At 46.6% G+C, this 23,923-nt stretch overlaps 1 protein-coding gene across 1 annotated transcript in view; it reads right to left on the reverse strand.

Moving 5' to 3' along the window:
• Positions 1-23,923, reverse strand: part of FSTL4 (follistatin like 4) — a 413,607-nt gene that overhangs the window by 386,077 nt on the left and 3,607 nt on the right. The window contains exon 2 of the mRNA XM_054487430.2: positions 18,864-18,999. Coding sequence (XP_054343405.1) covers positions 18,864-18,989 — 126 coding nt within the window. The 5' untranslated portion in view covers positions 18,990-18,999. The remainder of the gene's footprint in view (positions 1-18,863; positions 19,000-23,923) is intronic.

Consider the following 23,923-nt stretch of genomic DNA (forward strand, 5'->3'; position numbering starts at 1 on the left):
AATCACCACGTCCAAGACCATCACAACAGTCAGCAGCACGGGGCTCTAACTCAGCACCCCGAGGAACAACCTCATTAACATGTCATTGTTATTTCCACTGACACTAGCAGGGCTCAACCTAACACAGGCATTATCTGCAGAGCTGCTTAACCACAAAAGCAATGGTCGTACTGGACTGTAACTACAAGAGGGGTGTCCATCTCCCCGAGGGTCCACGTCTCCTTCATGTCTTACAGCAGCACAGAGCCTGGCATAGCGTAGGCCCTAAACACATTCTATTGCTAGAATGAAATCAGATTATCCCAAGATCTCCTGGTAAGAATATGGAGGTGAGTGCAGTTTCCCAGTTGGCTCACAGAACACACGGACTGTCACTGAAGCCTTACGTTCTCTATTTTTCCTTTTGTAGGTAGTTTCTACAGAAACACAGGGACAGCCTGTGATGCGTTCCTCATTCTGAGACGCTTCATGTCTACCAGCTGTTGATCGAACAAGCTTCTCTTCTGCACTGACTTCATTCCAGCAGTCCATGATCCATAAGAAAATCATGACAGTCTTGTGGGTGTCTGAGGGAGGAGAGAGGACAGCAAGACAAGTGGCTCTTGGGAGGAAAGGGGACAGGAGTTAATGTTTAAATTATTTATTACACCCTCCAGGAACCATCCAGTAAACGATACAACTTAACATCCACCTGTTTAACATGATATTCCAATCTGCTACTTTTCTTTCTGCCAACTGCAAGCCCAAGATGAGGTTTAGAATAACCTGTGCCTAGAAAATTAAAAGACAAAAAAGGAAGAAAGTGTGCCCTCCAGTACAGTCCTCATGTCTGAGTCTCTTTTTCATTCTTTGTTTTGCACAGTTAGGGAGTCACAGATACAGACGGTCTGACATAAAGATGCAAAATGTGCCAGAGTCATGGTGGGGCCAGCGGTGATTGATCGGGCTAGAGCCTCTGAGAAGGTGAGCAAGCTGGGAAAGGGCCGGCTGGGGGCAGGACTGGGTGCAAGTGGTGTCTGATCGGGATAAGCTGAAAACACCCAAAGTGGCCAATGCTTAAGGTCAGGCACACCCTCTTCTCCAAAGGGACACTTGAAGACCCCTTAATCCAAGACTTCCAACCAGAAACTGTCATCTGACACAGCAACAGGTCCCCTCCCCTTGGATCTTCCTGCTAGCTAGTGTTCCCTCTGTCCTCCTGAGCATCTTCTCTGCCCCTCTTCACTTCCACTCCCATCCCTCACAGCCTCTGTGGCTCAGCTTTGTGGATGCCTTCCCATCAGGTCCCAGCTTGCAATTCCCACCTCCTTGACCCTCCCCAAGACCCTCAGCCCCATCACCCTGGTCTCTCAGCAGAGCTCTTGACAGGCCTCCTGAGCAATTTATTTCATCATCCCTTCGTTTGTTTATGTGTTCACTCATTCAGTAGATATTTATTGTCCTGGAGATGTAGCAGTGCCAAGACAGCCCCAGCCCCAGTCCTTATGAAGCTTAGGATCTCACTGGAAGAGACAGGCAACAAACAAACAAAGGAAATATAGAGAATAGCTCATGCTAAGAAGTGCCAGGCACTTCTAAGTGTGCCTGGGGGTGCCTGGAGGTGCAAAATGAAACAAGGAAGGGGGATAGACTGCCACAGGGGAAAGGCTTTGCTGTGTTAGATCAGGCAGTCAGGCCGTGCCCCTCCTGGGGGCTGGTACTGGAGTAGCTCTCTACTTCAATACCCAATCTGAGCACATTTGTCTGCTCAGGACTGTTCAATCCCTCCTGCCCACTAGGTGAGCCTCTCTTTTCACTGTCATCTCCCCACTTCATAGCTGTGGCACCAGCAGTAAGAACTAGCAAGGGAAGCAGCGGAGGTCCTAGGGATGGCAGTAGCATCCCAGTAGCAGCTTCCATTTGCTAAGCAATTACCCATGCCAGGCTCCATGCTGAGCCCTCTCCACACCCGCCTCCTTCAATCTTCACAGCCCCCAGAGGAACTTCCAACTCCTACCCACACCCACGAACCTCCACCATGTGTGCCTTACTCAGGGTCTGGTGATTTTGGATTGCTGTCTGAATAAATCATTGGTTGGGGCTCCCACAGGCTTTTTGTACAAGGAGATAAATCCCCATACACACTTTGATTAGAAGGCACTTTCATTGTACCACTATAACACTTATATTAAAAATGAAACTTAAAGTAGTTTAAATTAAATGAGTTATATTTAATTAAAAAGCCTTTAAGGCACAATAAGACTGTTTTTCAATTTTCTTTTACAACAGAGTCAAAAGGAAGAAAGGCCCCCAGTGGTCAGCAGAGCTAGATTGGTGTTTACTTGGGACCTGGCCCATCTGAGAATCCCAAGGAAAATCCAGTTTTATTCCCTGTCTTCTTTCTGTTCCTTAGGTAGGATGCACCATGAGCTTCAGTTTCCTCGTCTGAAGAGGAGATTGAAAGGTGCTACCTATAAGATTGTCGTGAGAAAGGAATGAGGGAGCATGCAGACAGCATGCAATGTCACTCCCCAAGTAGAGAAATACCTGCCCCACACATGCCACGTCAGGAATCAGGCCAGCCTTAGCCACCCACACCTCCCAGGAGGGGCCTTGTGCCTGTGCAAAGGCACAGGGAAGCTTTGTCCCCTACAGCCTGAATCAGTTCTTTCCCTTGAGGAGTAGGTGCTGAGAAAGACAATGAGGACAGAAGTGGGCATTTTGCCTGCAGTTCTCTCATAGGCTAACCCAGCGGTTCTCAAATGGGGACATTTAAATAATCCAGAGTACAGGTCATACCCTAAACCAATTAAATCACAATCTCTGGGGGTGGGACACAGGCATCAGTATTTTTTGAAGCCACCCCAGTGGTTCTAATGGATGGACAAGTTTGGGAACTACTGGGTTAACACCTTAACATCTTAACACCTTACAAACTTTTGCCCCAGTGGGCCTGGCCAGTGCTGTGCACCATGGTGCTCAGCTGCCTCAGACAAACCTCTGCAGGTGCCAGTGGGCTGGCAGCGTTCTCCAATGAGGGTGCCCTGCTACTCCCACATATGGGGAGGGGTGTCCCTTCATAACAGAGGGTATCAGCTGGGTGTCACAGGCACAGAAACTACTGTAAACAGTGGTGCCAGTTTCTCTTCCCAGCAAGAGTCAGTGGAGCCAGAGGATAGCTTGGGCAGGCCCACACTCGCCTTCCATGAGGACCGATGCCAGCTCAGTATCCAGAACTCACTGGATGCAGGTGGGAAGAGTAGGCTCAAGCAGCCAGGACTTAGAAGCCTCCTGGTGACATGGAGAATGGGGCCACTGGGCTTGCAGTGCATGAGCCACAAAGGGGCTCACCTGCACCCCAGACCCCCGGCACTGGGTCACCATATACATGGCATTAACCTCCAGGAGCTTCAGTTTCCTCATCTGCAAAATGAGGTAGGGTAGTGTCTATGAGACTGCAGTGAGAGCTGAGAGAGGAGGGCAAAGAGCACTCAGTATCTGGTAGCTGCTGTCCACTTGCCAATTTCCACCCACAAACAGCATCCTGGCTGTGCCCCCAGCAATCAGCATAGCACCCAGCCTGAAAGAAGTGCTCATCGCTGTTTCTGAGACTCTGGAGTGGGGAGGGGTCCACTAGTTCTACTGTGGTCAGTAGGCAACAGCTGGGAGACACAGGATGGGGGAAAGGCATCTGTTGGTACAGTGTCAACCCATGGGCCATGGCCAACCCCTGTCAACACTGCTCCCTCACACCTCTTCTTCCTTCCACGCTAGGCTCTCACCCATGACTTTCTCTCAGCCTTTGGGGCTGCCCATTGGCTTATTTGTTCTAACCCACTTGAATGCCAGGATGCCTTCCACTTGGTCTTCTGCAGGCGTAGATACCTCATGTGTCCTGGGCCCTGTATGTGTCTGGGGTATCCCTGTCCTGCCCATAGAGATGCCCTCCTCTCCTCACTCATGGGCAGCTCTGACCACTCACTAGCCATGGCCATATCTTAGCGCAGGGGTGCTCACCCACCTAGATGAAAAGGGCATACTCTGAAGGAGCCACCACAGCTCAACCAATCTTTAGTACTCAGTGTGCCAGGGGGTGCCTGACACTCCCACCTCTGAGGAGGAGGCTGTCCCTCCATGGCAGCACCTCCAGCAGAAGCACATGAGCTTGCCTCTGGCCTCGTCTCAGCAGCAGCCCCGCTGCTGTCTCCAGCGGCCAGTGGAAGAGTCAGCAAACACCAGCACATTCCCACTAGGTTTCCTGACCCTCCAAAAGCCCTTCACAGTAACCACAGTTGGTATCACTGTAACCAACTTGGCTGCCAATGCTGGGAATCTTACCTACTCTTTAAGATCAAGGCCCCAGAACCTTGCTTCTGAAAGGGAGACTGCTGTGGTCAACCTTTAGGAACTTCCCAAGACCAATTCTTAAAAGCAGAAACAGAGACCACCAAATATCACACACTTAGTCCTCCATCCACAGACACTGCCCTCACCGTCCCATGTGAGGGCAGTAGCTGCCAAGTCCCCACTGGAATCCTGGAAGAAGTGCAAGGAAATAGCCAAAGGAATGTTAATATGTTAATTCTCAGAGGTTCAGTGGCTGCCTGATGGTGAAAGAAGAGAAATTGCGGGGGAGGAGGGTGAATAGGGGAAGAACTCATCTAGGTCAAGAGGCCCCCCCACAGCCCAGCCCCAGGAGACCACCTCAAACTCTGCTGCCCTCCAGGAGGAGGGGATGCCTCCTCTGATGTGACGTTGTCTGCTTTGGCCTTCCAAAGCTCAATGTCATCAAATGTCCTTTTCCTAGACTCAAAAATATGTCCTTGGGGATAAGAGCACAATACTGTGGTTAGGAATACATGCTAGATAGTCAGAAAGCCAGATGCAAACCCTGGCTCCACCACTTACTATATGGGAGATCTCAAACAGCTCACTTATCTTGAAGCCTCAATTTCTACATGTGTAAAATAAACAAATTAATAGTACCTCATAGACTGTCTTTGGGAAGTCAATGAATTAATCCACTTAGTGCTTTGGCAAAATGAAAGCTGTTTATTAATTCTATCATTATCAATAGCTATGGAATTAAAAGAAATTCATATTAGGAATGAGAATTCCTATTGGGAATCTCCTCTTTATTTATTTATTTATTTATTTATTTGTTTGAGACACAGTCTTGCTCTGTCGCTCTGTCACCAGGATGGAGTGCAGTGGCACAATCTTCCTCTTTATTCTTATAAGAGAAGGATAAGAGGAGCCATTCAGACTTCCATCCCAGAGCTCCAGAGGACACTGCCCCCTTTCATCCTCACCCTAGAGATGTCCCTGGTTCCCTAGCCCTCTCTAACTCTTGGCTACACAGAAAGAGACATCACAACAAAAACCAAATTTTTAATGCAATAAGACTTTGTATCTGGCTGGGAGCAAAGCTGAGATTCAGAACTGGGGAGGTGGGGAATACATCTATCCCATCTTGTCTTCCATGATGACGGGCCAAATTATCCCACAGCAGCTCAACTATTTTGCTTGCTAGATTTGGCAGGGTGGTGGACCTTCTAAGAAGAGGCATCTGGTCAAGCCATGACTCCCCTCCCATGTAACCCCTCTTTCTTCCCAAGAATGATTCCAGCTAAACCTCAAAGCAGCTGCACTAAGGAGCTCCCTACAGCCACAGGATATGTATCTCTGGAGTCACAGGGCCACAACTGAGCACCAAAGCCTGCTCCCCTTTAATGAGTTTGATGGGTCAGGAGTGGACACAGGCTGCCTTAGTCCATTTTGTGCTGCTATAACAGAATACCTAAGACTGGGTACTTTATAATGAACAGAAATTTATTGGCTCACAGTTCTGGAGTCTGGGAAGTCCAAGATTGAGGGGCTGCATTTGGCAAGGACCTCCTTGCTGCATACTCCCATGGTGAAAGGTCAAAGACAGAGAGCAAGAGATCCAATTCCCAGTCTCAAGCCCTTCTATAATCAGCATTCCTGAGGGTGGAGCATGGAGCCTTCGTGACCTAAACACTCCCATTAGGCACCATTACCCAACTTGTGGCACTGGGGATTAAGTTTCCAACACATGCTTTTTGGGGAATACATTCCAACCATAGTACCCCAGGAGCTAAGCGCACTGGCACCAGGATGGAGGGGAGGGCCAGGGTAGTGACTGGCAAAATGCAAGTCGGCCTGTGGAGGCCAAGCCTATTTTACAGCCTGTCTGCAGGGACATCCTAGGAATGGATAAGTTGGGCTTCCGAGCTGCCCAGCCACAGACAGGCCAGGTTGGTGAGGTAGGGTATGGCGAGAGTGCTGACAAGACAGGGAGAGGAAGGCAGGCAAGCAAAGCAGGGGAGCAAAGATTTAACAGCACAAGGCAGGCCTTACTGCCAGGGCCAACCCCTGCTCTGAAGATCCAAAAATGCAACTCCATAAAATGCCCCATGTTTATATAAACTTGGCTCACATTTCTCTGTGTGCTTGCTGAGAGGTTTGAGGCTGGCTCTGCAGCCTCACCAACTTTCCTCCACCCACAATAACCTCCTGCCACTCCTTCACAAGAGCCACCCAGTGCTGTACCCACATCCTCCCCTCAGAGTCCCTGGAGGCCCCCTTACCCACTGGGACCTGCCTCCTGGCCACAGGCAAATGGACCTGGGAAGATATTTCCCCAAGCTGAGCCAATAAGGCTCTGCCCCTTGAGAACCTGAGGATACAGACAGACCTCAAATGAGACAGAGGCCCAGAGCTGCAGCAAGGGCTACACTCAGAGCTCTCTGGAAAGACAAGTCTCTGGAGAGAACAGGCAGAGGAGGGAGAAATGGAGAAGGCTCAGAAGGGAGTTGGGCGACAGACTGCCAATGCCTCTAAGCCTGAGCCCATGAAGGCATCCTGCCATTGGCTTTGGGAGAAGGTCTGGGGCCTCATGACAACCCTTCTTTGTACATGAGCATGTTAGCAGGTGATTCTGCTCCTTGCTACCAAAGGGTCCCTGATGAATCCCCTGGTCCACAGACCCAGATACCCACCTTAACCAATCTCTTCCGTTTTCCCCTCCTGACAGATACGGCCCTATTCCACCCTACACCTAGACTCAGAGTGTTACTCCTTCTTAAATACGCTAATACTCTGCCCACCCAGATCCTGGTCTTCCTCTAGAAGTACCTCCGCCTCCAAGAGGTCCTTCCCAATCCCACCTTCCGCCCTGCGCATTTCTGTGCTAAATTCTCACATCACCCACGGTTTGGCCTGTGCTGCTAACTAAATACTCTTTGTGCTGCATTCACCACTCACCATTGTGCTCACCACATTCTTAAAGCTGTTTGTGATTATTCTTTCTTCTTTCTTATAATCCCATGGTGAGATATCAGATAAGAATTTCTTGTACAGGGCAGTTCACGATCATCTTTACTTGTAACACAAGAACAGTCATTTTGAATAAATTCAGATTTAAATTATATATATCGTTCTCATCTGGAATGGATAACGAATCACAGATAATTTTGTTCTAGTCAGCATGGTCGTAAAAGTGTTTCTGTTCCTAAGAATTACTGGACAACTGGTGCTATGGTTTGGATGTTTGTCCCCTGCCAAACCTAATGCCAAAATTTGACCCTCAATGTTGGGGGTGAGGCCTAATGGGAGGTGTCTGAGTCATGGAGTTGGATCCCTTAGGAGTAGCTTGGTGCCATCCTTGCAGCAATGAGTGAGTCCTACCCTACTAGTTCCCAAGAGAGCTGGCTTTTAAATAGAGCCTGGAACCTCTCACTCCCACCTTGCTTGCTCTCTTACCGTGTGATCTCTACACACACCCATTCCCTTTCACCTTCTACCAGGAGTGGAAGCTTCCTGAGGTCTCACCAGAAGCAGATTCTGGGGCCATGCTTCTTGTACAGCCTGCAGATCCACGAGTCAAATAAACTTACTTTCTTTATAAATTACCAGACTCAGCTATTCCTTTATAGCAACACTAAATGGGCTAAGACAACTCGCCACAATCAACTGGACCAGGAAGGATACCTGGACCAAGGTGCAACTCTACAGCAAGGAATAAGACCTCCAATAGGACAGTTTTGGCCACTGGGGTGGTAGTGTCACATGCTGCAGTACCCTAAGCAAGATGAAGGACGACAGAGGAAGCTGGGAGTCTCTAAGTGTCACCCACATAGGATAGACACAGTGCTGAATGTGGCAGCCCTGTGGGTGTCCAGAACCTCAACAGCCCCTTTCTTCACCCTCTTTCAACACCACCCCTGGCCCTGAAACTTGTCCACCAGTAATAATGAGCACCCACATCCTCTACACTGCCAGCCCAAGTCCTCTGAGGGGAGCTTAGGCGTCACTGAGCCAACAAGAACACAGCCATATCAGGAGGAACCACTTCAGGGGAGAGGTCCCAGAGCGGCACAGGCTCTGGTGGATAAGTTTTGGGAGGGAGTGTTGAAGGACCGTAAAGGAGGGGGCTGGTGGAGGTTCTGGACACCAGAGGGCTGCTGCATTCAGCACTATGTCCATCCTATGCAGGTGACACCTAGAGACTTCCGGCTTCCTCCAGCCCCCAACCCGCACTCTTAAGGACTTTAGAACAGCTGAGCCAGGGGCCAGGACAAACCTGTGATACCAGATCTGCTATCAGCCACGTGCACCTGGGCAGGGAATGTCTGGACTATGAGCACAAGTGTCCAGCCCTGGGACCAGGCGTGGGGAATCCGGGAGGCAGATGGACTTCTTTCTTTATTAAGATGTACTTCTTTCTAATAAAGATGTACTTCCTTCTTTATTACTCAATAAATATGCCTGCTTTTCTTTAGGCTAAAGTTGAGAACTTAATTTCAACATTATATACAGACTAGAAAAAGATCATTAACTAATGTAGGTGATTCCTTCTGCTAACTTGGAATCCATTCTGAAGCAGCTGATTGCTCCTACCTCCCACCCCCACCCCAGTGGCCCTCAAGCCTCAAGGATAGAATCACAAATCCCATTTCTCTTCAACCACTTAGCCAGCCTTAGTACAGGGCCAGGCACACAGCTAGGTGCTCAGTGGATGTCTGTTGATTACTAAGATTAAGTCAACCAGATGTCCCGATTGGCCAAGCCAGCCCAGGGCTCAGAGACCCTCTAGGTAGGGATAAGAGAAAGTCAAATGGGAATTTCTGCTTCAGGAAACAAAGATATGATCCTAAGCCATACTGCCAGGCATGAACACTCAAGCATGAAGCAGAGAGGCCTACTTTGTTTTTATTGAGACAGTCTCACTCTGTTGCCCAGGCTGGAGTGCAGTGGTATGATCTTGGCTCACTGCAACCTCCGCCTCCTGGGTTCAAGCGATTCTCTTGCCTCAGCCTCCCAAGTAGCTGGGATTACAGGTGTGTGCCACCATGCTCAGTTTTTTTTTTTTGTATTTTTGGTAGAGACTGGGTTTTGCCATGTTGGCCAGGCTGGTCTCGGACTCCTGACCTCAGGTGATCTGACCACCTTGGCCTCCCAAAGTGTTGGGATTATAGGCATGAGCTACTGCACCCGGCCGGAAGCCTGCTCTTCACTCTTCAAATGCTAATATGAGAACAGCAGTAACAACCAAACAGAAAATAGCAGAGGAGGAAGAGGAGGCACCATGGGGCGTATTTTAGAGCCACTCTAATTAGAGTATCTGCCTGGCAGGCCTCTCCCGTTGGACACCTCCCGGCATCCTCACATGAAAGCCTACTTACCTGGAATGGACACTCAAAATGTGGCATCAGCAGAACCAACAGAAACTTGACGTCTTTTCTATTGAGACCAAAGTTTTCAAGGACGTTTTAAATGCAAGACCAGAAAGGGAAATAAATGGAAAAAGAGTTCTGTTCTCTTTACTTAGAGAGCAAGCTTTAAATGATAGCAGAGCTCAAACAAGCTTTCAGTTCAATTGTCCTAAGACTGGCATTAAGGAAAGCCATCAAGAGTCTTATACCTACTTAATGACATTTTAAAAGAGTAGTTCTGCTCCTTTCTGCCCTCTTTGAGGATGGCTGGCAACCACCTACCCCGGAGCCACAGACTATTTCTACTGACCCTGAAAATTCTAAGCACAAACAAAGCATCCTGCATTTGTGTGACTTTACATTTCACTCTGTGGATTCATGGTTTTGGCAAGGGTCTGGCTGCCTGCCAGTGATGCTGGCCTCTGCAGAGGAAACAGTCAGAGCCAAGCAGGCCCTCAAAGCCATTCTAGGAAGGGGATGGCAACTGAGTCAGGGTCCCACCTGTTCCTACACACATCCCATACGACTCTCTGAAGCCTCTCCTGGTTCAAGAAGAAAGTTAAGAAGATTTGAAACTGATGGGATTCTACCAGATGTGGAAGCCAAAGGCAGTCCAGTGACTATCTCCTGGGATTTCTTATGTAAGGAGTCCCAAAACTGAAGACACCTTGTCCAAACCCCGTATGATGACAAAATGAATAGTAAAAGATGGCTGACTCGTTCACTTATTCAACAAATATCTGAACATCCTGCTGTGTGCCAGGCTTTCTGGACACTGAGGATATGGGGCCCAGTCCCAAGATATTTACCACTCCACTGGAAAGAGGACCCTCCTACCCTGAGGGCTGCCTTGCTACGTGATATGTGGCCATGGCCAGCAGTGACAAGAACTGCAGCAGCTGAAGTTGACATATCAGGCTGTGGCTCAGGAAGGGCGCACGGTCTTCTTGACAGCCACTGACTGTGGTTCTGGGATGACAAACACGAAACCACAGTTCTGTCTGCTGTGTTCTGTGGAGGCAATCTGTGCCGGGCACCTCATGTACCATCTTAGTGCTCATAAAACCCTGAAAATGGTATTGTTATATTGCCTGCATTTCACTCGTGGCAAACCTAAAGCCTGGAGGGGGCGATTCCCTTAGCTCCAAAGCTGGCTAGGGAACAAACAGATTTTAGCCCCTGGGCCCTCTGAGTTGAGGGTGCACTTGAAGCAAAGGCAGGGCCGGGGATGCCTTAGGCAGCAGCACAGGCAGCAGGCAAAGTGATTCAGTCCCAACAGGAAAAACCAATTATGGGGTTTTAAAACAGCAAACATCCTGGAGGAGAAAGTGGCAACATAAAACACACAAGGTGAGAGTTAACAGGGTTCCACGGAGGGGGAGGAGGACAGCAGCCATTTCTCCCAGGAGCCTAGAGAGCTGTGCACATCAGCCTGCCTACACCAGGAGCTAGCCCTGCCATCAGCCAAGCAGGCCACCAGAAGCACTGAGGACTTTCAGCCTGAGCAGGTGAAGAGGCGTCCTCTGAAAAAGAAGGCCATGCTTCAGGGGCCCAGGCCCCTGGCTGGGGCTGAAGCCTGGGATGTGCTGGGGGCGTCTGTCACCTCTGAGGCTAGGCCAACTCCCTCACAGGTGGGAAGGCACTTCTGTGAGCTGTATCACAGGCTCGCTGGTGGTCTCACTGATTCTCTGGAAAGGGCTTTTGCAAGAAATAGAATATGACTTCCATTCTCAACTCTTAAAAAGAAAAATACACACAGTTTTCAATCTAGATCCCAAATAACACAAAACCTTAACCTTCAAAGTACTTTAACAAAATCAACAATGGCAGCTTCCGTCTCCAGCTAAGCCCTCCAGAAGGGTTTCGATTTGCACCCAAGGCCCTCTTGGAACAAAGGAAGAAAAGCCAAGGGCTCAGTGTCTAGACGCAGCATCAAGCAGGTAGACAGGTGCTACCTTAGGCCGGTCCCACCGACCAAGGGAAGACAATGCTCTCAGAGTCTCTTGACCAACGCCAGCACCAGCACCAGCTCTCCCAACCCCAACCCCTGTGCAAGATCAAACTGAAACTCACCTTGTGATTGAGGGAAGACCTCAGCCCCACAGGCCACTCACACTCATTCTTCACCTCTGCCAAGAGCACACACTCCTGGCAGGAGTAAAACAAGGCTGATTTTTATTAGGAGGAAAGAAATTGGGTTTCTCTTGTTCCAGACCTTCCTGACTGAAGGGAATGCCCCAAAGGATGGCTACCCATCAAGAGAGAGGCGAGGCTGGTGGACAGATGGCTTCTCAGCCACCTGGCCACACTTCCTCCCCCCAACACCAATGTGCCAGCACCCACCACAGTGTCCTCCGTGTCGCCTGCTCAGAGCACTGGGCCCATATCCTCCCACATCCTCCATGTCTAGATCCAGTATGCTCCACCTCCCAGGTGGCTGGTGACAAGACAAAGCCCGGGAGCCAGTGGCAGAGACCACAGCCATGGAGGCAGAAGGACAATGGCTCTGGCTTGGCAGGCCCGAAGAGTAGAGCCCACTCATTGGGCCTTGTTAGAGCCTGTCTGACACAAGGACAACATTTACTTCCATCCAAATGGGAAGCAAAAGCAATAACCCACAGGGTGTAGGGGATAAATCAAGCAGATGATTGGGACTTGGCAGATCTGTGCTGCCAACTCCCCAAAAAATGGAAATTGGAGCCCCATTTACAATGCATGGCCTGATGTCCTCATTACAAGGGTGGGAAGTTTCCTACAGGATTATAGGTAATTTAGCAACAGAGGAATAAATAAAGTAGTTAGATGAGTAAAATGCTAAATTAAGAGGAAGAAAAATAATGGGCTTCTGTGAACTCATAAATGCTCATTTTCCTGGGTCACAGAACTTTTCAGGGCCAATTAAAATTCTATCAACTATGATCTCAAAATACTAAAGAGGCACACAGTGCACTAACTGGTACAGTGTGGAAGGGCTGGCTGGGAGCGGTGGAGAGGACACAAAGAACAAAGACAGTGACTTTCCCTGTTCAAGGATAAAGAGAAAAGCAAGACTCCAAAACAGTGCACCAATGCAGCAATGCTCATCCCCAAAACAGGCTGGCTGGCCCTAGGGACAGAGATGGGACAGGACACCAGTAGGGGAGCCACGGTGGTGGCGAGAGGTGAGTGCGTTGTTGGTCCTTGGAGCAGGGGGTGTGGGCTAAGCCTCAGCATTTAAAATCACCTCTTTCAGAATTTAAAACCACCTACAGACAAGCCAGGGAGGAACCATGGGTTCCGAGAGCGAGAGTTACCTGTCCAGTTGCTTGAAAACAGGTTCAAATGACCCTAGAACCAAGGTTGTCTAAGTTCATCTTTCTCATCACCTACCTGCCCACTAAGCTAGTCTCATCAAGCTATTTTCCAGCATGACTGCAGCCTGCCCATTTCTCTCCTTTTCCTGACTGCAGTCAGCATCAAGTCAGCAAGAACTAAAAAAAGGCCAAGGTCAATCCAACTGGGATTCTCCTTGCGTGTGTGCATGGGAGGAGGCAGGGGGCTCCCCAGTGTCCCCCGGGATCTGAAGTATCAGCATCACCTGGAGCTCAGAATCTTGGGACCTACCTCAGATTTGCTGCATTAGAATCTGCATTTTAACAAGATCTCAGACCGTTCACAAGCACATTGCATCTCAAGAGGTGTTGGTGCAGGTTATAGCACACCCCATTCTGTAACTGGGAATGGGTTCATCCCAATGCCCCTGAGACCTTGGGAGGTTCTGCCACCACCATTTGCCTTGAAAATTATAAATGTACTGATAACGTCTATAGGCGGGAGGTTGTGCCCTCCCAGTTGTACCTGAAAAACGAATATCCACATCCTCTGACTCAGAATAATCAGCAGAAAGCCCTGGCTAAGTGTTAGGGACCCAGAGAAGTGGCCCCCACGTCAACCAGCACCGCACCTGCAGAGGAAGTTCTGGATCCTTTTGAAAGGGGTACATGGTTCGGTTATCCCAGGGCTCCACGGCCCTGGGGAGAAGACCATTCTCGCCTCTTGCTGAGATACTTTGCCCAGGGTCTCATCTTCTTTGAAAGCAAGTCAAGTACTAGAATTTGCAATGGTGAGTATCACAAGGGTGATGCGGCAGAAAAGCCATAAGAGATGCACACGTACTGCAGGTGAGGCTTAAGAAAATGCGAACGTCCAGCTTGGACCCCCCGTTGGTTCACAGGGAAGAGGGAGTTCCTTTTATTTATGCCCACAAACCAGCTGAGGGCCAGGGTGAGTACAAACACCAACGAGCAGATCTCAAGCCCTATAGACGACCAGCTGTTCTTCCCCAGTAATCAGTCAAAGAGCACAGTCAGGGTTATGGGTGGTGGGGAGAATTTTATCAGAAAGGGTGGTTGGGGGTGAGGGGCACTAGCGTTAAGACAATGAATACATAAGAACAGTGAAAGTGTTTTGTAAAAATCAGTGCTCAGTCTTAGCAGCCCAAGTACTACTGAATGCCCAGCCAAGGCAGAACGAAGCCACGGAGCATCTGGGGACTCTGCAATTTGAGGCTGCCATGCCTCGCGTGGACAGGAGTGCCGTGCCTGCCGTCAACACTTGTAGCAAGGGGAAGGGGCCGGTCAGTCAGGGTAGGATCAATGCTGTCTTAGGCTGACCCCTGAGGTTAGGGAGGCGGGGAATCATGTTTAAGTTACCTGACACCACTCCACGTATTTCTTCTGCAAAGACTTTACTTTGAGAGAATTTGCAAATACTGAAAACCCATGGTGTCTGAGCTCAAAACCTATCTGTGATCTATAAGCGCTGAGGCATATGAGGTGACAATTTAAGAAGGAATCAATATTAACATGTACAGGTATGTAGTACGTGACTATGTATATGCCATGGGTAAGAGTCATTTAGAAAAAGTTCAGTAAAATGCATGAAAGACGTATAAGACCATGTAACGCCCACCATTCAATCTCAGAGCCCAGCAAATCGGTGAGATGCTGGTGCTGGAACACGACACCCAGGCCCCAAAAGTGGGAGGCTCCCACCATAGCACCCAGGCCCCAAAAATGGGGTGGCTCCAATGGCAGCACCGAAGCCCCAAAAGGGGAGGCTCCCACCACAGCACCCAGGCTGCAAAAGTTGGGGGGCTGCCACTGCAGCACCCAGGCCCCAAAAGTGGGGGGCTCCCACAAATGCCTATTTCTCAAAAGCAGGTCTGCTCTCTGGAGGCTGCTACCATATCACTTCTCACCCCTTCCTGGTTCCTTGGTTCCCCCTCAAATACAAAATTCTACCAATATTGATTTTACTACTATATTTATCTTGACCAGTGTACAGACAGTCCCTGACTTAGGTTTGGTTTGACTTAGGATTTTTCAACGTGAGCATAGTATGAAAATGATACACATTCAGTAGAAATCGTACTTTTAAGTGCCCATACAACCCTTCTGTTTGTCACTTTCAGTACAGTATTCAATAAATTACATAAGATATTCAACATTTTATTATAAAATAGGCTTTGTGTTAGATGATTTTGCCCTAAGTGTAGGCTAATGTCAGTGTTCTGAGCATGCTGAAGGCAGGCCAGACTAGGCTACGATGTTTGGTAGGATAGGTGTATGAAATACATTTTCGACCTATGATATTTTCAACTTACAGTGGGTTTATTTGGATGTAACCCCGTCGTAAGTCAAAAAGCATCTGTGTAGGATAAGGGGGGGGGCATATAACAACATTTCATTATTTCAATAAATTGTACCTCTCAGAATTGTTTCCTCTGAATTCAGAATTCCATTAGTATTCTAGGGCACGTTCTGCCACTCCACTCTTATGAAAGAGGCACTCCACCCAGCTGTATTTCTTTTTATCTATGTCTGTAAAATGGTAAACTCCTTGAAGCTATTTCCACTGCAGTCTTTGTACATAAAACAATAATTTAACACTTGCTATAATTGCTTTAAAAATATGTGCACACTCACGCGTTGGTCATTTAATTCTTATTTACCCTTAGGTCATTCAAATAATTGGTATAATAACTTTAAAGGTAAATCAAATCTTATTAACGCTTTCTAAGTACTTTAAAAATCTTAAGTCAATGAGTATTTGTGTGAAGTACTACTACTGGGAACAAACACAGAAACATTTCAATATCTGGTTCCTGAAAAAGGTTTTTCACTTATTTAGAGTCTCAGGAAACTCCGCTGGTTTTGATTCTTCCAGGAAATAAGACTGTCTGCGGAAACTGCTAGAGGAGTTTAATATAGTTTGGACTGTGAGTTATTGCTACATTAATAGCTACAATTCAAATAAGAAACTACCCAGAAACTATAACACGCAAGGACTATCTTGGATATTAGGATGCAAGCCTGCCTGGCCTGCAGGCTGCTCACAGATTTGCTGGGGAAAACCATCCACGTCCCCACTGGGAGTGAACCTGCTGTGCAGGGAGGTATACCCTGCACTGAAATGCCTGAGGGTCTGGTCTGAATTTTGGAAGCACCAGAGTGACTTTATGACCAGGACCAAAGGTCACATAAATATCGATTGGCTTAAAAATGCATTGAACCTCTATTTTGTTTATAAAATTATTAGACACTGTAAGGAAGAAAAGATAAATAAGATAGGCTCCATCCATATGCTAACATAAAAATAAAAGAGTAAGAAAACAAAGAGAGAGAGGAAGGACTAAGAATTCAGAAAAAGAGACCAGGTGTGACCAAGAGTGGTCAAAGAAGGTTCTAAAGAAAAAGTGAGAACCAGAGCTGGGCCCTGAAGGAGGAGGAGAGTCAGGTGTAGAAAGGAAAGACATAGAAAGGAGAGACAGCACACCCCGCAGGAGGCCCCTGGTGAGCAGGGGCATGGGGGTGCATGGAGGGATGCACAGAGTGTGAGCAAGGGCTGCAAACAAACCCGTTGAAATAAATGTTCCGCTCTCTGTTTTCTTTTTTTCCCTTTGAGTTTTTTCTTTTTCTTTCTTTCTTTCTTCCCTTTTTTTTTTTTTTTTCTCAGACATGGTCTCACTCTGTCACCCAGGCTAGAGAGCAGTGGCACAATCATGGCTTGTTGCAGCCTTGACTTCCCCAGGCTCAGGTGGTACTGCCACCTCAGCCTCTCGAGTAGCTGGGACTACAGGAGTGCACCACCACACCCAGCTAATTTTTGTATTTTTAGTGGAGACAGGGTTTTGCTATGTTGCCCAGGCTGGTCTTGAACTCCTGGGCTCAAGTGATCTGCCCACCTCGGCCTCTCAAACTGCTTGGATTATTAAGTGTGAGCCACCGTACCTGGCAGTGTTCTGTTCTCTACAGCTAAACATTTAACCTAGGCTATCCTAAGCCCTAGGCCCATTCCCATTATCATCTCATTTAATCACTGATAGAAACAGTTTCAATGATTAGAAGTTATTATACTGCAAAAACAAAAGCTATAGCAAAAAACTATATATACATGATCAATAGGGCAATAGTTCTTGTGGTGCAGAATCTACGCAGTCATCACTTCCCTTTCCTGAAGCAGCAACATTCCTGGACTTGGAAGACAAAAGCTACCCTGGAGCGGGGATTGCAGGGGAGCAAAATAACAACCCCCAAAAAGCGTTACTTCCTCCCAATGACTAGCATCTGCTCCTTCTTGTTGGCACACAAAGAATTAGGGTGTTAACAGCTAAGATAAAGAGGCCCTGGTTTGATATTAACTTACCTTCAATTTACCTCCAGCTAAATCCCACCTTAATTGACTTGATACTTTTATTTGAAATAAGTGGTTTAAAACAGTGGGCCGATGAGCCCCAATAGTAAGCAGACTAAGCTTACCTGTGTGTTTGTCTGTTTGCTTTGCTATTAAATATTCGACAATATATGTGTAGGATTTAAGTGATCATTTTCTCTTCGTATGGATATGAGTGTACTGATAAAGCTGTTCCCATAAGGGAAATGCTGTTCTCACCAGCAAGCCAGCCTCCACACTCTTTCAAAAGAGCATTAAGTTGCGTCCTTCATGGATTTAGATGGCAGAGATAGCGTTTCTGTTTAATCATCTGCTCACCACAAAAGGAAGGCACACTAACTTCAGCAGGAAAAGTGTACATTAAATTACTTCTGAAGCTCCCCAAGGATTAAGGCTGGTAGGTTTGGGATTGCATTACAATTAAGTAATAATGAAAGAGAAATCATGTCTTTTGATCAAATAATGCATTAATCCTACCCTGCACTGAGTAACCTTATTCACTCTCTGGGAATGTTGACTTTTTGAGGTAATTTTTATTTCTCATTCCACAGGACAGGAAACAGGGACAGAGAAAAAAGAGAATGGCAGGCATCAAGGAAGACAATGGGAGGAAAAGTGCCCTGGAAAGCTCCCTATTAGGAATTAGTATTCATCACAGCATAGAGAAAATCCCAGGTGGTTTTAACGGAAGGGTGAAGTCATTCCTTAAGAGTCAGCACACACAAAGCATTTTCTGCAGAAAAATACATTTTGCCCATGAACCCCAAATTCATGGGACCTACTACCTTGGGCAGGGCCAGGTTGCAGTTTATGGATCTTCTTTACTACATAAGACCAGGGTTCACTAAGCAATTAGCAGAACATCCAGACTCTCCACGGAGGTATTTGAGAAGTTTTTCAAGCACTTTAGAAGCATTTATATATACCTAACATGCCATTAATCATTCTTATCTGTTCATTAAAGCACTCTCCCTTAGGACCTCCACTTGCCAGTTCTTTCTCGGCCTGGTGCTTTTTATCTATAAACCTGAAAAGTAGTCCATTTCTTTTCAAATACATTTTATAATTAAAATACTTCACTAATTCACATGGGTGTGCTCCACCAATTACTCTGCATTTTCAGAGTTTTATTAAATATATAGAAAAGTCATTCTCCTGAGGGTCTTTGTAGAGACTAATCAGGCAACTCAAGCTTGGTTTTGGAATACACTTTCAGCATCTGAGAGGTTTTAGAGCCATTACTCACGTTGCATTATCAACCTCTTGTCTGTATCCACACATGTTGCCTTCTTCTGTCCCCACCAAAAAGGAAGTGCAATTTTAATTCACTTTGTGATCTAATTGATCTAAACTAAAGGTGGAGGGGAAATCAGATACTGTAACATCGGAAAGCAATCAGTTTGAAATGTCATGTCAGCAGGGATTTGACTATACCTCTGCCTGTGACTCCCCCACACCCACATCCGGGCCTCTGCTGGTTCCTGGGTCCATCCATCCCAGCGCGGCCGGCAGGGAGGCTCCGAGCAGTGTGAGATGCAGCCAAAAGCCTCCTGGTTTCATTTTGATGAGTCTGTTGAAGAAATGACAAATGCTGAGAATAAAACATTGTGAGATGGATATAGTAAGTCACAGTGAGTTAGTATGTGTTCCACAGAATCAGATAAACCTGGGTTTAAATCCTGGCACCAAACTTCTGTTCTACCTTGGAGTAGTTATATTACTTCTGAGCCTTAGTTTACTTATTTCTAAAATGGCAATAATATGTACCTTGAAAGGCTTTTGTGAGGATTGAAGGAGTTAGTGTCGGGCATAGAGTAAGAACTCTATAAATGCTGTTACGTGGAAACCCATTTGAAATGCCACCTACCGTTACATCTATAAGAACAAACCAGGGTGAGGCAGGTGGGTCACCTCTATTAGGCTGCCATATAGCCATGCCTTAGTTTCCTGAGAAAGCATTTGGGGCTAGGCACACAATTAGTGCTCGAGAAATTATGATTATGGCTGGGCGCAGTGGCTCACAACCTGTAATCCCAGCACTTTAGTAGGCGGAGGCAGATGGATCACTTGAGGTCAGGAGTTTGAGACCAGTCTGGCCAACAAGGTGAAACCCGGTCTCTACTAAACATACAAAAATTAGCCGGGTGTGGTAGCAGGCACCTGTAATTCCAGCTACTCAGGAGGCTGGGGCAGGAGAATCGCTTGAACTCGGGAGGCGGAGGTTGCAGTGAGCCGAGATCATACCTCTGCACTTTAGCCTGGGCGACAGAGTGAGACTCTGTCTTAAAAAAAAGAAATGATTATTAAGAATTATGTTACATCTCTGGCACCTCATTTGCAGCCGACACCTCAGTTTATAAGACAGTGAGCTTCAAAATGGCATCATAAGGTCTAATATCTTAGTTTCAAGACCAACCATTTTTGTAGCAGAATCCAAGCATCCAATGATAATAGAATTTCAATAACCTTTAAGGTGTTTCCTGAGGCTCACTTGATAACATTATTGTATACAGTCCTAAAAGACAAGAAGTGAGCAATTCAAGGTAATCAAATAATCACATGGATGAAAAAACTAAGGATCAGCTACAACAAATATTCAAGTCCAAATCATGTGCTAAGCATTGTGCTGAGGAAATGAGGATGCAGACTATCTTACTTGTCCAATAAGCTGTACTTTTGGGAAAAAGTTTTCCACTGTGAACACAGTCCAGCCATAATTTCAGTATTCTGATTATGAAACATAACCAGATACAGCTCATTATGCAGTACTTAGAACCCTTACTCAAGGAAACTTTAGGGGTTATTGATTTCTGCTTGTACCACACAATTTATTGCTTAATCACATGTGGTCCACACTGCATCCTGATCTAGGCTGGTGAGTTAAAGACACCGGAGCTCCTTGGAGGCCAGCACCCAGCATGAACTTGCCTGGGACTGGTCCAGAACAGACATCCAAGTCAGAAAGAAGTGGGTGCTTGAGGGACCTGGCAGTCCATCCCTGCTCACTGCCATAGGCAACAGCTTTGGAGCATCCATAGTTTAGACAATGGGGTGGAAGTTGTCACACAGTCACTAGTGCTGAGTCCAGGGCTGGCAAACAATTACACTCCTGCCACATCCCAGGTTTCTTCTGGCTGCTATCCACATCCAAATAGAGCTGCCTCTCCACATTTGCTTTATGTCTCCAGCTGGAGACAGAAATGCCCACAGGGAGAAGAAGTCAAACTCAAAATTGTGGGCCTATAACACTGGCCTGTGAAAAGGCAAGGTTATAAGATATGACTGTCTTTTAAGAGAAGGTGTCTGCTTGTTTTAAAAAGAGTCCATAAGCTCCCACTCATGTATCTGTTTCTTCGGTCACTCATCTTTGACATCTGTTGACAAAGCTGAGCTACCGGGAAAAGAGTCTGGGTGGCCAGTAAATATAATCTGAAGGTCACAGTCTCACCATCAGGACCTGCCCCACACTCCGAAGAAGGCAGAGTTGAGTGGAATAGTGCCGCTTCAGCTGCCACCCGGGAGAGGACTGTGAGGACTGTGAGGACTGCAGCAGTCATGGCACCCCCTCCCCTGCCCCCCAATGGCTTCTGCACTCTTGATCTAGTGATCTAGCTAGGGTATGTGAAATCTTACAGGGAGAAAGAGCAGGAAAAGAAAATCATATTCAGGACTAAGAGAGAATAAAAATGTCTTCCCCTAACTGCAACCTGTTTTTCTTGTTTTCTTGACATGGAGTTTCACTCTTGTAGCCTGGGCTGGAGTGCAATGGTGCGATCTCGGCTCACTGCAACCTCCACCTCCTGGGTTCAAGTGATTCTCCTGCCTCAGCCTCCTGAGTAGCTGGGATGACAGGCATGCGCCACCATGCCCAGCTAATTTTGTATTTTTAATAGAGACGGGGTTTCTCCATGTTGGTCAGGCTGGTCTCGAACTCCCAACCTCAGGTGATCCACCTGCCTCGGCCTCCCAAAGTGCTGGTATTATAGGAATGAGCCATTGTGCCCAGCTGCAACCCATTTTTCTAAAAATAAACAAGGTAACTCCCTATTCTCCATAAGTGATCCTCTTCTGAATGCAGAGCCACTTTCCAGAGACTGCAGAAAACAGTGAGTGGATTTTTGGAATTTTTAAAAACCAGCCATAGGAATTTAAGCTAGAACTAGAAAGACATTGCTACTTATTCTCATTAATTTTGTCCTACTTATCTACTATCAAACATTGTTCACAGAGTAAACACAAAAAGTCTACTTTTCTCCCTTTCCATGTCTCCTAGCTCACATAAACTAAAAACAGCATGATAATCCAAATCTATTCTAGTTAATGTACAGCTGTCAACTCCTGGAGTTATGAAATACACAAGCCACAAAATCTGGTATTTAACTTTTAATCTGCTTTGTAATCTAAGATCAATTATGTTTTATGTTTTGGTACTAATGGGTAGCATTAAAATAAAATATATTCATTTCAACTGTGATTTTGGCAAACGCCAAATCAGTTCATAAGAGGATGCACCAAGACTGCTGGTTTCTGGGTTGTGTTTCAGGAGGCCCAAGATCCAAGCCTGGAGCTTGGCCTGGAGTTGCCACTGGTTTTATCTGGTTTGTGTTTATATTTCCTGTAAGATTGTATTCAGAAACAGGGAAACACATGAACCAGGCCAACTACTGAAATACTCCTGGGCAGCTTGTTTGTAAAGTTTAGCTCAGTCTGTCTACTGCTAGCTGTGATTTCATTTGCACTGTGGATGTGTTTTAGATGTCATTTTATACTTAACGGTGATTGACAATTCATTATATCTACAGCATCAACAGCCTGGAAATTTACAGCTCAAGTTTTATGACAGTTCAGCTCATAAAAAAGAATTAATATTGGGTCTAAATCAATTTTGATTATCTGTCTAATAATCAAATAGAGACTATCAATTTGGTTAACACTTATATAGCAATTACGATGTGTCAGGTACTGTGCTAAACACTTCACAGGTATTAACTCATAACCCTCCTTTTTCTACTCCATGATGGGGGCAATGATTATCCCTCAATCAGATGACAGAGGAGATGGGGTCACAGAGAGGTTAAGGACTCTGCCAAGGCCATGTGGCAAACAAGTGGCAAAACTGAGATTCCAAGTCAGGCACACAGACCCACGACATCTATTCTCTTAACTCGCACCTGCTGCTGACTGTCTGTTTTGTTTTGTCCTCCCTGTTTTGTTTTGATAAACAGTTGTTTTTAGTATAATGGGGAAAATCTAGAGACAGTAAGATAGGAGGCCGTGTCCCCGAGACTCTCCTTTCCTCTGAAAGCTGCCACGAGCTGCTCTCCTCTTCATGGCTCCAAACAAGGGGAAAGAGCCAAGCTGCTCACCCTTAATTCCCACATTTCCCCCGGGATGAGGGCCCCTGGGCAGACTCTCCTCAGTCCTCACTGCTGCTCTATTTATGGGCTAAGAAAAAATATGGTAGAAGGAAAGAAGGGAGGGAGGGAGGGAGGGGAACCATGAAAAGATGCACAGAATCCCAGGCAGATGCCCCTCAGCTCACGGAGAGCGCCAGCATCATAAGGCTAGTCACTCTGGAGAAGTAAATCTGTTAACAAATTAATTACTCCTCAAATTCAAATTCAAATAGTCCTACTGGCCTTCAGATAGAGGCAAATGCAAGAATCTTCCCATTATAGAATTGGGAAGGTGCCATCCCTAAGGTCACAAATCCCCTTTTTAACCTAGAGCTCCTTTTGAGATCAATTTAGATTAATAAGTTTCATTCAATCCTTGCTAAGTCCTAAGTATTAATTATAAATCTACCTAGGACTGTCCACATATAAAGAGCTGAGACTACCTTTTGTTCCAAACAAGTCATAAAGTACACTGACTTGATACTTAAGCCATCTTGTTTGGAAGGGAGGTGTTTCAATGCTTCCCCTGTGGTTTCCTACCTGAGCTGTGACAGACATTCCCCCAGTCAGGAGAACCTGGTGCTAACCTGGCTGCCGCATAGATAGGACACCTGAAGACCAGAAGGTGGACGAATCCACCCAGGTTCGAGGACAAATCAGTGGCTAGGCCTAAACTGGAACCCAGGCATCCTGCCCCCAGGGCAACTGTTTGGTTCCTTATATTATGGCACACTTACATCTAGAGTGGGAATTTGCATTCTCTGTTTAGATAGGCAGATTTTGCTTTTCTCAATGCTGAAGGACCTCCACTAGATTGTCCACCTCCTTGTGAAAACCACAGGATTTTCAGGTGTTCTAAAATAAGCTAATATCTGTGCTATTATTTATCTGTATTTAGAATTACAGAAGTACTACTGGTTAGTATGACGCAACATTCCAAATACTGTCTTGCTTTTTGAAGAAAGCTGAAAAAGCATGAAATATGAATGCAAACTGTTAGGGAGAAATAGGTATTCATATGAAAATACCAAAATCTGCCCCACCCAGAGAACACACACAGGCATGTAAGCTGGCTTTATTGACCAAGCTCACAGTCCA

This window comes from Pongo pygmaeus, chromosome 4 (assembly GCF_028885625.2).
Source record: "Pongo pygmaeus isolate AG05252 chromosome 4, NHGRI_mPonPyg2-v2.0_pri, whole genome shotgun sequence".
NCBI classification, from domain to species: Eukaryota; Metazoa; Chordata; class Mammalia; order Primates; family Hominidae; genus Pongo; species Pongo pygmaeus.